This window comes from Melopsittacus undulatus, chromosome 5 (genome assembly GCF_012275295.1).
Source record: "Melopsittacus undulatus isolate bMelUnd1 chromosome 5, bMelUnd1.mat.Z, whole genome shotgun sequence".
Taxonomy (NCBI): domain Eukaryota; kingdom Metazoa; phylum Chordata; class Aves; order Psittaciformes; family Psittaculidae; genus Melopsittacus; species Melopsittacus undulatus.
This window is the reverse complement of record NC_047531.1, coordinates 76,438,661-76,451,625: the sequence shown is the minus strand read 5'-3', so window position 1 is coordinate 76,451,625 and position 12,965 is coordinate 76,438,661. Positions and strand designations below refer to the sequence as shown.

Here is a 12,965-nt window from a genome sequence, read left to right as displayed (position 1 = left end):
CTGGTTGCTCCAATGCTGGGACAATGGGGCTGACAGTCACGAACTAGAAGGTACAGAAGCCAAGCAGCTGGGATCACTTGCTAGAGAAGGGGGAATTGACAAAGCAATTGCAAGAGAGAAAATGTCCCTCAGCCTTTGGAGGTGGCTTTTGGCAGCTGTGAAAGAAAGGTTTCCATACAAGGACAATGTTATGAGTTGTTCGGCCAAGTGGACTACTTTAGACAAAGGCATCCAGTCTCTGAGGGAATCAGCCATCATAGAAATGATCTATCATGTCAAGCCGAATAATGGGAATATACCCATAGACCCAGATGAAGTCAAATGTACATGACCCATGTGGCGAAAACTTACATGGAATGCACCGTCATCATATGCCCATTCACTGGCAACAGTAACCTGGAATGACATAGTACCACTAACAGTGGGTGAAATGATTGATAAACTCCAAGAATTCGAAGACAATCTCACCTCTTACATCATCTCAGCTGTGGAAAAACTGTCCCAGGATCTCAAACAACCTGGGAATTGGTGGGGGGGAAGAAAGAGGTGGGGGTGAGAGAGAGACTGTGTGGCTGTGTTTAAACCATGACATCTGCTTACATTTTTGTTGGGTTTTTAGCTGGGGATTTATTTGAAACTTCAAAACTGGTTATATGCACTTTTTTTCAAGCTGTTTTTATACCAAATCTTGTAGCTTCTTTGCTCTATTTCTCAGGTATGTCTTTTATTTACTGGTTTTATCCTTCTACTGAATTTTGATTTAAAAAAAGTAAACAGAAAAGTTGGACTTACCAGATGTGTTCTGATGAATTGTTCTTATGATTATGTTCTGCAGCTGGATTCCTGCAGCAAAGTCAGTAGTATCAAAGTTTGAGACTTAATCATGTTGTCTGTGAAGCTACAGAAACATGTAAAGAAGCAGATTTTCTTACCTACAGCAATAGTAAGAGTAGATAGATGAGGCAGCACGGTGCGATTTCCTGTTTACTTTTCCTATTCAAATTGTCATGAATGATAAAGAGACTAAGCAGCCTTTACCTATGAGTTGGAAATTTAACAAGATGCTTCAATTACTTTTATGTATATAGTTAATATGTACATAAGTTCTTTTTCTGCCTTGGATGCAGACCACTGACTCATATAATTTGTCAAGTGTGGTTTCCCCTCCCTTGCCCCCTGCCCCTCCCCTTACCAATATCTTATCTTTTTTTAATTTTTTTAATAATATAAAATAAGATATTACAAAACACAAAAAAATACTCTTTTATTTGTGGTTGTTATGTCCTTGGTGGTGTTATTTCATTGCAAAGCCTTAATACAAACCTGCATCTGGAAAAGAAGCAGAATAGCTAATCTAGTAACCAAAGGAAGCTACTCTGGGGAATATACTGTGCTCATGTTGTTCTGGCTGGCAGTAATTTGGAAATGTGTAGAACATGAAGCCTGCAGCTTATCATGTTTTTCTGGTGACTTCTTTAGAATCTTCTGCTTGTGGTGTTGTGATGACCTGCTGAGAGCCATGGGTACTCAATGTGTGTATGTTTTGAAACAAGGAGGTCTTGTCTTTGATGATATTGTTGCAGCTGCAGCTTTATGAAGTGCTTCTCCAGCAGCTGTCCCGAATTTTGCTGCAGTAGTTTGGCTTCAAATTCTAAACTGAGGTTTCCAGTAAAATGTGTCTGTCTGTAAAAAATATCAGCAAAAGCTACAATCCTCTCAGTGCTGAAGGAGAAGTCCAGTAGTAAGTGTGGTCTCAAAAATGCCTGTCTGAATAGTAGTAAACTAATTTTCTGTTCCCAGAATCTTAATGCTTAATGATTTGTTTTAATGCATATATATGCTTAGCACTGACTTAATGCTAAATTTATCACAGATTCACTAGAGGATGATTTTCCTTGTTATATTTCTTTGTATGAATCCATCAACTTTAATATACAATGGTGATTTTAGAAAGATAGTTGTATTTCATATGAATATCATCTTTGCCTATGCCTTCAAGAATATGCTGTTTCATCCTGTCACATCTTAAAGTTTCTTTAAAAGGTAACTGGAAACCTAACTGTTATATCAAGTGTTCCTCAAAACCAAGATATTTCTTATGCTTGTTCAGGAGGTACCAAACTCCAGTGTGTTGTTACGGGACACTTAGAGATAGCTAGTGGGATGTAGTATCACAATTTTACAAGAACCTTCAGATAATCATGATATAATCCAGTCTCCTTGATATCTAAATTGAATAACTACAATCTGATTTCTTATGTTATCTGTAGTTTCAGGTTTGTATATAATATTGTTTTTCACTTCCCAGTCTAAAATAGTGATTCTCTGTGATGTATTATTAACCAACCATTTTATTTCTTCTTAGAGGCAAGGAAATAGTTCTCATGGTGAATCTCCTATTAAGGAAAAATCACTTTAGATATAATTATTTAGACATCTCCTATTAAGGAAAAATCACTTTAGATATAATTATTTAGACATCACCCATGACAATGGAATAGTAGTTATACTGCTTTTAACCAAACCCGGTTAGCCTGGATTAATTTGGAACATGTACACATACTGACATATGAAGTAGATCTTTGGTACTCAGTCTATCACCCAGTTCTGCTTTTCAGGAAGCAGTCTGATTGATAGTCATCAAGCACTTTCCTGGAAAGATGGTAATTTGTGGTTATAAAGCTCCACAGAAGCCCTGTATAATCTCTGCCAAGTCATTGGTAGCCATATTAAAGCAGCATGTGATGGTGCCTAAGACTGACTTGGGTACTTAACACAAGATTAACACCAAAACCAAAGCAAACCAAACCTATTAAGGAATTCTGCTTTCTATGAGGATTTGGGATCTGAGAAGCCTGGCTAGAAAGCAGTCTTAGTCACTTACAGATCCTTTATTTAGGTGCTGTTGTCTATTTCTAGTTCCTTCTTCCATATCAGAGGAGTTGATCTGATGATTTTTGCCCTTAGTTACACTTTAATTAGTCTTCTGTTTTGTGCCTACCTTGTGGAGACTGGAGTCTAGTATGTATCAGAAGCTATACAGATACTTTCAGAACCAAATGCTAACCAGATACCCTTTAGAGATTTTGTAGGCACTGATGAGTTCCATGCTGGGTAGAATCAGATCTTGCTCAGGAAGACATACAGCACAGATTCACTTGCATGGCTTCATTTGCTAAACAATTATAATAGCATTCACAGAAATATAATGAGACTTAAGATGATGAGTATCGACAGCGATAACATTAAAGTATTTTGAACAAATGAGGGATGATCAGCATCTGTGATTTGTGTCCATCTCAAGTAATTTTTTGCCGTTTGCTTTTTGTGGGTTTTTTTTTCATTCTCACAACCAGTTCAAAATATTTTGCCCAGTGGAAAATATTAATTGATCCTGTCTGGCATAACACATGGAAAGTTGGGTTTATTTGAAAACAGCCCAGTCTAAGCCAGTGTTACTGAGCCTGTAGTCTATAAATCATTAAAAGCAGTCTGCAAATTAATTCCCTGTTTTAATCTTGTATTAATTCAAATATATACATTTTTCATTTCATGTACAGGTACCAGATTTAATCATGTTGTTTATCTTAGTAGGAGAACGGATCTTTGCTTTCCTAGTTTTTAAGAAGTCTATTTAATACTCTTCATCAAAAAAGAGAAGGAGGAAAGGTGGTAGGTGATACACCTAGGTGATAAAGATTTAGGTAGGTGATATAGGTTTGGAGTTTGGGGTTTTTTTGCTTTTGTTGTTGGTGTGTTTGGTTTTTATTTAGAAGAAGCAGGACATATTGACACACAGTGTGTGTTTAATGGAGGTTTCCTTATAAGAAAGAACCAGAAATGGCAGAGTGTACATTGTTCCAATGCCTATAAATAGAAGTGATTTTTAGTAACTTCACAATTCCCTGTAGCTTTCCTGTCAGCATTATAAAATCCTATGATCTTGGAAAGAACAGTCATAGGCAGGGCCTGTTGATAGATGTACAGTGGAATGTTCCCCTCAACAGTGAGAAGATCAGTATTAAATAAATGTGACTTTGTACTTACATTTCATCAGCATTTGCCATGCATCTGATATTAAGCCATAAGGAAGGCACTTGCTTTCCAAAAGTTCAACAAGTTTTTGCAAAAAAATTTATTTTGGAAAATTTAAAAAATCAATAAGATTTCTTGTCACATCTGACTTTAATAGTGGGATAGGCCCTATTGTGGTCAGTTTTGCCTGCATCCAAAATTTTGCAGCTTCAGGGCCTCATTTGTAAGATTACACAAGTGCATTTCATTGTATAAGATATTTAGATGCTTAAGTACTGTTTGAATATATTTCTGTATGTGCCTCTTAAGTGTGTTGAATCTCATTGTTAAACCAATCAGGATTACAGTAGCAATAATGGTAACTGCATATTTAGTGTATGGCAGTAGTCTTTAAATAGCTTGGTCAAGGAATCCTGTGTTCTGAGTCTCTTAAGTAGGTAGGTCACCCCAGAGATTACTTGTGTGTTTCTACACATAAATATTTCCATTGTTATTTTCATATGTTTAGATAATGTCCATTTTTTACCCTGTACAGTAGTCTGAGCAGGTGCTGCAAACATTTTTAGTTCCTTTTTGCACTCAATCTCATTTCCTTGATTGAAAGCAAATTTCCTTCTCTTATGTATATGAAGGAAAGTCAGTATTTTCTTACATTTCTGTGTTCAGCTGGGAGACAGGAGAGATTCTGAGAGGGTTGACAGGGTGTTTTCCCACCACCTTCAGCAAACTAGGCAAATCTGTTTTAAAGATGTTTCCAACATATGGTATTATTTTAATGGTTTCACTGATCAAGTTCAGAGCATAAAATCCTGAAGGTTTAGAAGTTGCAGCATTGTTTATTTAAATAGAAAGAAAGATTTTCACATGGCAATATAATTTATTAAACGTCACTCTTTCCTGGAGGTTCAGTCTTGAACACTGATGGCTTTCTAATGTGTAGCAGATACTGTATAAATTACAGCCATGAGGAACCTTGTTTTTATATACTTAGTAAGTGTTATCAATAGTAGAAATTCACAGGTGGACAGACAAAAATGTGCTGTTCTGGGATTAACTCTAGAATAAGCTCTGCTACACATATGTACCATATGGATCTGTTTTCCTTCTCATCCATTATAGAAATGAGAGGAAGTAGTTCATTGTTTCCTCATCCAACTCTCAGATTTGCAGGTTCCTCAAGGTAATAATTTTTTATATGGTCTATTTAATGTGCTAGGGAAATTTTTTTAAGCCTTCTGTTGAATCTCTGGGGAAAAGTTCATGTTAGTGCACCAGGGAAGGAAGTGTTCTGAGCCCGTAGTTTAACCAGAAAGTATAATCACATAACTGAACTTCTACAACTACGGAATTTTTCAGAATCACATCAGCCTCATTAACTAGTGTAAGTTGGGGGGGGGGGGGGGAACTTAGCAAATTCTGAACATGATAAAAATTGTACCAAACAAACCCCTCGTCTTTGACTTTTCCTTAAAGAGGGGAGTCTACCATTCAAAATAGTAGTTAACATTTAGGAATCTGTACTTACACCATAATGTTCTGCTGAACACTAGGTTTGTTAGCCAATATCCAGTGTAGAATCCTAACACTAAGTTGCATTAGCCTATTTCAATGGATTTTTTTGCACCATGAATGGTGCACAAATATTACAACAAAATCATGATTGCTTTTACCTACAGTGTTAAAATGTTCCCTTTCTTCTGAAACAAGGGGACGGGAAATATGTAGGTTTGCTACTAGTCCTTTGAAAAAAATGTAATGTTGCCATGATGATGTGTATGAACAATTATTTGTGGCAAATCAATATTCAACTTCAAAGGATTACGTTGGCAATGAATCCTATTCAACATCTAACAAGTAGCTACTTACAACACTAAATAAATGTAAAATCTTCATATCAGCCTCACTAATCCAGAGTTGCCAAACAGTCTTTGAACACATTCTCTTACATATCAAACTCTGTTTTCAGTTCCTCAAAACATTCATTTTCCATTTGAATTTCCTGTCTTTGCATGAACATGATTTTCTTTGAGTGACAAGGATACTTTCCAGGATTTTAAGTCCTCCACCACTGACACCCCCTCTTTTATAGATGAGTATAAACATACTGTGATAGAATGTTTTCTTGATGCACTTTTTTGCATGAGTTTCATGAGAAATCAGCAACACTCAAAAGCTGATTTCTGATTTTACAATCTTTATGGGAAACTGCTTCATAATTTTAAAATGGCATTATTATTTTGTACTTATTTTGCAGTGTACATATATGTGATCCACCATTAAGAAGACCAGTAACAGAAGTAAAATTAAGAACTTTTTGCTAACCAAATTTGGTCATTTTATTTATTGAATCTCATGATAAAAAGAAGATTGCAACTTTTACTCATATTAGTATTGCAGAGCCAGAATAGTGAGCTGAACTGCATTTGAATATATTACTCATCAGATTATCACTTTAAGTACAAGTAAATAGTTCAGTATGTATTTGTATAAATGTAGCTACCATTTTCTACAGCATTTTCTACATTGGAAACTTATGTAAGAAATAGTTTTCAAAAATACACTTTCAAACATCTTAATGTTTATACAAAAGTGAAAACTGAAAAGCCGTATGTAACATGAATTTTGCTTTCTTCACTTTTCTGGGTGAACTTCAGGCCACAGTGAGATTAATAGCAAAACATATCTTTAGTATGGTGAGATCACAGTTTCAGCTATAAATATTCAGCTAAACCTAAAATTATATTTTCCATAAGATATTTTATTAGTTACTAGTAATGGATAATATAATTCTGACATATAGTAGTTATTTATAGAGTTCTGACTGGGTTTCTCTTCTAGCAATTTGAAATGTCTAATGGGTTGGACAATATTCAATAGAGGAACTATTTTCTACTTTAGACACCAGCTGTGTAGACTTCCATTCCAATTTATGGAAAATATAAGCTGTATGATAAAAGCTAAGAAAATGTAGAGCTAAGAATAATTACTAACTTTTGTTTGAGCTACGAGTTTATGAAGCTATACCAGGCCAAGATAGATTGACTCCCTTCCTGGGAGGAAGGCAGTCACCTGGTGGCAGTATTCTGCACAATTATGTGTAACTTTTCATTTCCCAAGTCAAATCCTTTATTCAGTGATATGAGTTCTTCTGAGGCCCATGCGTTCCTTCAGGGCATGCCTTACGTAGCTCAAAGGCACACTATTCTGGGTGGTCTAGGGATGTGACTGAAGTAGGACCCCAGACAGAGTCTTATCCGGTCATATTGGGGCAGAAAGATGGTGGAATAATGCTTAGACCTCAAAAAATGAACTGAAGGTTTAATCAGAAGGGAAAATACAGCAGTGAATGTGTTAGAATACCCTTCAAGAATCAGCTCATTTTTGGAAAATGAATGTGTCTGAATGACTGTGGGAATTTCGTTTCTTAATAAACAACTAAATCTGTACAGAGTTAAAAAGATACTATTCAGTAACTTAAAATAATTGAAGTTCAGGAACATGTAAAGCCGGGAGAAGAATAAGGAAGAGGGGATGTTCGAAGTGATGGCGTTTGTCTGCCTAAGTAACTGCCACATGTGATGGAGCCCTGGTGCCCTGCAGATGACTGAGCACCTGCCTGCCCATGGGAAGCTGTGAATAATATTTTGTTTTTAAAGAATTATTTATCAGCTCTTTTTGAGGGTGATAAGAAACTGGCACAGGTTACCCAGAGAGGTGGTGAATGGGCCATTGTTGGAAATACTCAAGGCCAGGCTGAGTGTGGTTCTGGGCAACCTGATCTAGTTGAAGATGTCCCTGCTCATTGCAGGGGGGTTGGACTAGATGACCTCTGAAAATTCCTTCCAACCCAAACCATTCTGTGATCCTGTAACATTAAAACTTTGATCTGATTAAAGCTGTGCCAGTAGCACACAATATACAGAACTGGGAACTTTCAGCTGGGTAGGCTTCATGTGATGGAAGAAAAACATTGATTAGCAATAACAACAGTGGTGGTGTGATGTAGAAAATTGCCTCCTCGTGGTAGATCTGGGCCAACACAGTGTATTTTTTAGTATTTTTAGAACTAGAACAGTTAGGTTGATTTGGTTGTGTGAATGCTTCATCCCTAAAATGTTGTTCATACAGATTACATTTGCATATGAGTCACATTCAGTTGGAATTTGCCAGATGTCCATTTATGTTTGTTTAAATGAGATCATTCCATTAAGTGAACAAGACCTAAAAATATAGAGGGAAGACTGTTTAGAAAAACAAGATGTAAAATGCCTTACTTTACATATTTTCACATCTCATGGCATATTATGCAAGGAGAAGCAAAGCAATAAGGTACTGGTCAAAAAAAAATGTTTCCACTCCTAACACTTCCACAAACAATATATTGTATAACAAAGCTTCTTTAGTTTTGTTTGTATTTCCCAGCTAATCTGTCCATTAATGGGAATGTTCTCATTAATACATTTGCATGTACAATTTTCAAAGCCAGTATCATTTTGCTGCTTCTCTTTTTGTGCTATGTGGAAATCCCCAATCCTTTCAGTGTTTTATCATTTACTGTAGCATGGAAGAATGTTAAGATGCACAGCTCAGGACAAAGCTTATACATAAATAGAGTAGACACGGGGCAACTGAATTCCAAATTTGTGTGTTGTTGAACTTACATCAACTCTTTACAGCCAATAATCTTTTCTTATGCACAAAGGGAGACTACAAACTAACCACTTGAGTTCAGCAAAGACTCCTCAAATGCACACTTAATTCATTTGAGACTTTTAAAATGTTTCTCAGGCCCCAAGAAATTCTGTTTTGTTCATATTGTAGCCAATCACTGCACACATTAAACATTTATGTTAGTACTTGGTAAAATAAATTTAGCCATATACAATTGAGATTGCTGCCTCAGTAAAGCAGGTTAATGGCAGCATATCAGAACACATGTCTGGCAAGCTACTTTGATCTTTTCAAAGCAGAATATGCAAGGAAAGGCTGCAAGAAAAGAAAAGAGTTTAACCAAAGCTCTTGGTCAAAGCTCAGTAAAAAACTATCTAGGAGTATGGATGATATAACATGCAATAAAAGGAAACCATTGAAAATCAGTTTCATGCTCAGCTACTCCAACTGATATATCTACCAGAAGCAACAGAATTTGATGACATAATACGTTTAGAGAAAGAGGTTTCTTGTGTTCTTTGCTAAAATGTAACAGATGATAATATGTCAATTACACTATATCTGCCCATTCCTCAGAGGAATATGCATCACAAGCACAAAAACATCTGCAAGCTTCTCCATGCAAAATGCTCTTTATATTTTGAACCAGAGGGAAGAAAGGAGGCAAGATACCTTTCAAATCAGAAGAAATGCATCACCACAGCAGTGCCTTTATGTTGTTCATTTGTTCTAGACTTTTTCTAGATACAGCTTCTTTAGAGCTTACTTTGCTGTTTCCGAGGCTTTCGTCTTCTTGTCAGTAGTGGCTATTATATACTATTGTATACTTAAATATATCAAGAGCAGACTTTTCTGAAATTTATTTGAACTAGATTTGCTTTAAAATCTGTTGTAAATCAGTGGGCTAGGTTCACATGGGGCTGTGTATGGAGCACTAATGTCTGCTTTTGCTAAGAGATGTAAAAATTTGCACAACAGCTGGAAATGTGCAGAAGTACATGCAAACGTGTTACTGAAGGAGAGTTTTATGTTTGTGTGGCTTCTAGAAAATATGTGTGTATTCTGCTTGTGACTAGATTTGACACATTCATGTCTGTTGAAGCAAAATACCAAAATACACGAACTACTGGAGCCTGGTTTTCCATATTAGAAGAACTTAAAGAGCAGCAAAGGACAGGGTCATAAAAATGTTTCCCTTTGTGTATTCAATCACAGCACTACAGCTATACCCTGAGTGCATATTTAAAGTAAAGTGGGAAGGTATTGCATTCTGTAATAATATTTTTCTAGAGTATATCTGCTATAAAACAAGATCTCCATTCAAGTGACTGTTTGATCAGCTGCTGAATGATGCGCGTACATGTGCAGAATGATACTATGCGATCAGAGTTTTTGTTGAAATCTGTAATTAAAACTGTCAGTGCTAGATACTCGAGGCACGATATATATTTTTTTTTCTAGTGCATCATTTGCATAAAGTTGCCAGTAGACTGCTAGACTAGTTGCTGTACTCTGCCAGGGCCACGTGGCTTCACATTGGCATTTTCCTTGTGTTAGAGATCAAGGGATTGTTTATGGGCCTGTGTGCAACAGTTTGACCGAAGTACAGAGCTGAACTTCTAAATTCCATTACTTCCTTTCTCTTTACTGGTGTTATTTTTTCCTCTTACTAGCCTTGTACCACTATTTTCACCCTAACCCTATGTCGTTGTAGTATATATATTTAGTTATTATTTAGTTGTTTATTTTAGTTATTATTTACTTATATTTTAGTTATTATTTAGTAAATTGAGGCAAACTTAGAATCATAGAATCATAGAATAGTTAGGGTTGGAAAGGACCTTAAGATCATCTAGTCCCAACCCTCCTGCCATGGGCAGGGACACCTCACACTAAACCATGTCAACCAGGGCTTCATCCAACCTGGCCTTGAACATTGCCAGGGATGGAGCATTCATGACCTCCCTGGGCAACCCATTCCAGTGCCTCACCACCCTAACAGTAAAGAATTTCTTCCTTATATCCAATCTAAACCTCCCCTGTTTAAGTTTGAACTCATCACCCCTTGTTCTGTCACTACAGTCTTTAATGAAGAGTCCCTCACCAGCATCCCTATAGTCCCCTTCAGATACTGGAAGGCTGCTATGAGGTCTCCATGCAGCCTTCTCTTCTCCAGGCTGAACAGCCCCAACTTTCTCAGCCTGTCTTCATATAGGAGGTGCTCCAGTCCCCTGATCATCCTCATGGCCCTCCTCTGGACTTGTTCCAACAGTTCCATGTCCTTTTTATGTTGAGGACACCAGAACTGCACACAATACTCCAGGTGAGGTCTCACGAGAGCAGAGTAGAGGGACAGGATCACCTCCTTTGACCTGCTGGTCATGCTTCTTTTGATGCAGCCCAGAATATGGCTGGCTTTCTGGGCTGCAAGCGCACGCCGACAGCTCATGTTCATACACTGCTGGATGCTGTGGAGATTCATCTAGTTCAGCAGCTAGGCTGTTGAGTTTTTCCAAACTTCTTGTGTAGAATTTGACAGCTGTTGGAAGGTTACTTTTAGGCTTATGTACATTTCATCCTGAAGAAACTCAAATATTTCATTAAAAAATTGTTATTGAATTGCACACATAGAAGTTACTCCTGTTCTTTGTTGTTGTTGCATTTGGTTATTGAATTTGGGGGTTTGAATATGGTTGAATTCTTGCTGACAAACGCTGTCATTTGTTTCAAGGTTTGTTTAAAGTTGATATGTCTTTTCTTTTTTTTATCCCAACAGCTTGATCAAGTCATCCGTCAGAGAAACCTGCATAGTTTGGAACTTTTCCTCTCATGTGCACAAAAACAGTTAGGTGTTTTATTAAATGAAGAGCCAGCCACTACAGAGGAAAACAGAGATTGACATTCTCAGTACTGCTGATACAGTGTGATTGTGAACTTGCAATTCTCAATACCACAGATGATGAATACATTCTAATCTTTTGGAATGGTATCATTGAGTCAAGATTGATCTGAAACTATGCTTGATAGAAATATTTGCGGATTATGTTCTTTATTTATTTATTTTACTACCATAATTAGATTGCAAATATGGGAAGGGAAAGTCCCCTAGGAAAAAAATTGGATTTATTTAATGACTTTTCTTTCATTACATTTTCTACTAGCCCATGATTGAAGTTCTAGATAACTGCAGTAATGATGAAAACATTTCCATTGAGTCTGTTTCAAATTTGGCATTATGTTGATGTAGTTTATCAGCATTTTTTATATTTAAACAAATGGTGAAAAACATTTAACTGACTTGATACAAATACATCTCTTTTTCCAAATTATGTGTTCAGGTGAGCCTGAGGAGCTTCTTATTCCTTCCTAATTTTGATGTATAACGGAAGAATCAGTCCTGAAACTTGAGTGTTTGTGGGCATTTCTTTAGTCATTTATAAACAACTCCAGCTCTAGTAGTAGAAAAGTTTAAAAAGTGCATCTCTTTGTAATAGCACAAAACATTGCCATAACCAATGTATAATATGTATTTTATTTGTTTTACAATGCTAGTTTGATTCCAAAAGTCATTTTCTTATGAAAGTACGATTAATGTGACTGACCTCAGTTTCAGGAAGAAGATGTATGTAATTATGTGGAGACTGATACTGTACTGCCTCAGTGGAATTTCTGACAGAATAAGGAGTGCAGTTTGCTGACCTCAGATGCCCTTTCTAAACCCACTGAAGGAAGCAGAAAAACTCCTCAATGACATTATTGGACTTTGGATCAAGTTGTAGGTCTTTCTAGGCTTGCTAATTACAGCATGGAGGGAAATTTCTGTGCCTACATTCTTTGATTGTAGATTTGGCGCCTTAGTTATAAAAGAGTTCTGAATGAAATAAGGAAATAAGTGTTTGTGCTTAGGAATGTAAATAAACTGAGAATTATATCTCTTATGGTGAGCTTGTAATTCAATGGGAAACTTATGGGCATTTTTAGTGTGGTTCACTTTATTCAGTGGTGTTTGGGGTTTTTTGTTTTGCTGGGGTTTTTTGCATTAGCAGTCACTTTTCGTAAATCATTTTTTTATAACAAGGAAACACCAAATGATTGCATGTGTGTTTGGCAGTATGAAATATGCATTGCAGAGAGTTTATTTTTGCATATAAATATTTTTCTGTGCTTCATTTTCATCATGAAAACAAAAGGTTTTATATTCTGTATGCAGATGTTCACTGAAGTAAATAATGCTGGGTTTACAAGCTGAGGGCCTCACC

At 36.5% G+C, this 12,965-nt stretch overlaps 1 protein-coding gene across 1 annotated transcript in view; it reads left to right on the top strand.

The window, feature by feature from the left end:
• Positions 1 to 12,640, top strand: part of CCDC91 (coiled-coil domain containing 91) — a 117,110-nt gene extending 104,470 nt beyond the window's left edge. The window contains exon 13 of the mRNA XM_034063337.1: positions 11,483 to 12,640. Within this exon, the coding sequence (XP_033919228.1) occupies positions 11,483 to 11,605 (123 nt within the window). The 3' untranslated portion in view covers positions 11,606 to 12,640. The remainder of the gene's footprint in view (positions 1 to 11,482) is intronic.
• The last annotated feature ends 325 nt before the right edge of the window (positions 12,641 to 12,965 follow it).